This window comes from Myotis brandtii, unplaced genomic scaffold (assembly GCF_000412655.1).
Source record: "Myotis brandtii unplaced genomic scaffold, ASM41265v1 scaffold642, whole genome shotgun sequence".
Lineage (NCBI taxonomy): Eukaryota > Metazoa > Chordata > Mammalia > Chiroptera > Vespertilionidae > Myotis > Myotis brandtii.
Window position 1 is genome coordinate 192684 of NW_005370473.1, and position 1772 is coordinate 194455.

General features: G+C 53.4%; 1 protein-coding gene across 1 annotated transcript in view; it reads left to right on the forward strand.

Annotated features, from left to right (window-relative positions):
• Positions 1 to 274: 274 nt before the first annotated feature.
• The window catches only part of RASSF10 (Ras association (RalGDS/AF-6) domain family (N-terminal) member 10), a 6904-nt gene continuing 5406 nt past the window's right edge, over positions 275 to 1772 (forward strand). Inside the window, exon 1 of the mRNA XM_014528598.1 lies at positions 275 to 1767. Within this exon, the coding sequence (XP_014384084.1) occupies positions 1643 to 1767 (125 nt within the window). The 5' untranslated portion in view covers positions 275 to 1642. The remainder of the gene's footprint in view (positions 1768 to 1772) is intronic.

Below are 1772 nucleotides of genomic sequence, written 5' to 3' on the forward strand. Positions count from 1 at the left end.
TAAATTCATAATCAGAGTCTAGCAGCCTTAGCTGACCAGGGCCTCTGACATATACTTCATTTCAGAGAAAAGCTGCAGACTGACCTGCAAGTCTTCTGCATCGTGTTCATGTCCGGTAAGCCCACCCTTATAAAGGTGTTCCTGGAATCATCTTTTAACCAATGGGCTGAGACCTGCCCTGTCCAATCAGAACTACACAGCCATAGCATCATTTGCATCTTTACTGACCAATCAGAGCAACTCCACAGTGACCAATCAGAACAGGTGTTTATGACCAATCAGGACAGTGCTATTTGGACCAATCAAACTAAGCACATTTGGATTCCTCGTTTGCATAAAAATGGACCAATCAGGAGCCAGGTCAGGCACTTTCTCTATATAAGCGGGCTTCCCTAGTGGCCTTTGGGAGAGTATTTTCAGTTTCCGTCAGAGGACACATTTACCAGTTTTTGAACTGTTCACCTGAATAAAGTTTCTCCTTTTAGGGCACCTCAGATTGGGGACTGCTGTTGGAATTGGCTTGGGGCCAGCCACCTTTTGTCAAGAACAATAATGTCCTAGGCCTTCATATTTGCTCACCTTTCACCGACTCACCCAGAGCAACTTAGTCCTGCATGCTCCATTAATGGTAAGTGCCCTATACAGGTGTATCATTTTAAAAGTATCTTTTATGCCTTATTTTTACTGTACCTTTCTATGTTTAGATACACAAACACCACTGTTACAATAACCTACAGTATTTAGTACAGTAACATGCTGTACAAGTTAGTAGCCTGGGAGCAATAGGCTATACAGCCCAGGTGTGTAGAAAGTCATGCAATCTAGGATGGTGTAAGTGCGCTCTATGATGTTCCTACAACCACGAAATTGCCCAGTGAAGCATTTCTCAGACCCATACCCCTGTCCTTCCCATGAATTTCATTGTCCATCTTGTTCTCCTTAAATATGCGACTACTTAAGGCAGCATTTAGAGTTCTCAGCTGAAAGTCACCGAGTGCGGTTACAGAGTCTCTGCTAGAGGCACTGACTGCCTTGGCTTCCCTGTCTGTGCAAGGGGCATTCCTCAGATGGCGCTGCCAGGAGGGGCCAGAAGCCGTGTCTAGGAGGGCGGGAAAGTCACCTCAACATTTGTCGGGCGAGCCCTAGACACTAGGAGAGAAGCCGGTAGGCCGTGGGAAGACACAGAGCTGATCCCGCCTAGGCACGGGCTCCAGGCTCTGCAGCGGAGGGGACCCTCTCTCGAGCCCACGCGCAAATGAGCGGCGTGTTTGCAGAGGGGACCAAACCTCCTAAAGCGAACAGCACGCCGCAGAGGGGCGGGTCTGGGCGCTGCGCCTCCCGGGATCGCGGCTCTCTGGGCACTGAGGGCGGGAGGGGGAGGAGCCATGTGGGGAGGAGCAAAACCTGGAGGGAGGCCCCAGCAACCCTGGGCAGAGCCAAAGCGGTGGGAGCCCGATCCCGGGCACACTGCCCTGGGAGCAAGCGCCGTCCGGCCGATCCCAGCTGCAGCCTCTCCAGCCCACGCCCGCGCTTGACCCGGTGCACAGCTGAGAAGGGTCCGTGCTGACGGGGGCGAGGGTCTCGGGCTCCTGTCCTATCCCAGAGCGGCCGGGCTGTCCGCCACCTGCGTCCAGGTTGTGCTATGGACCCTTCGGAGAAGAAGATATCCGTGTGGATCTGCCAGGAGGAGAAGTTGGTGTCCGGGCTCTCTCGTCGCACCACTTGCTCAGACGTGGTGCGAGTGCTGCTGGAAGACGGCTGGCGGCGGCCAC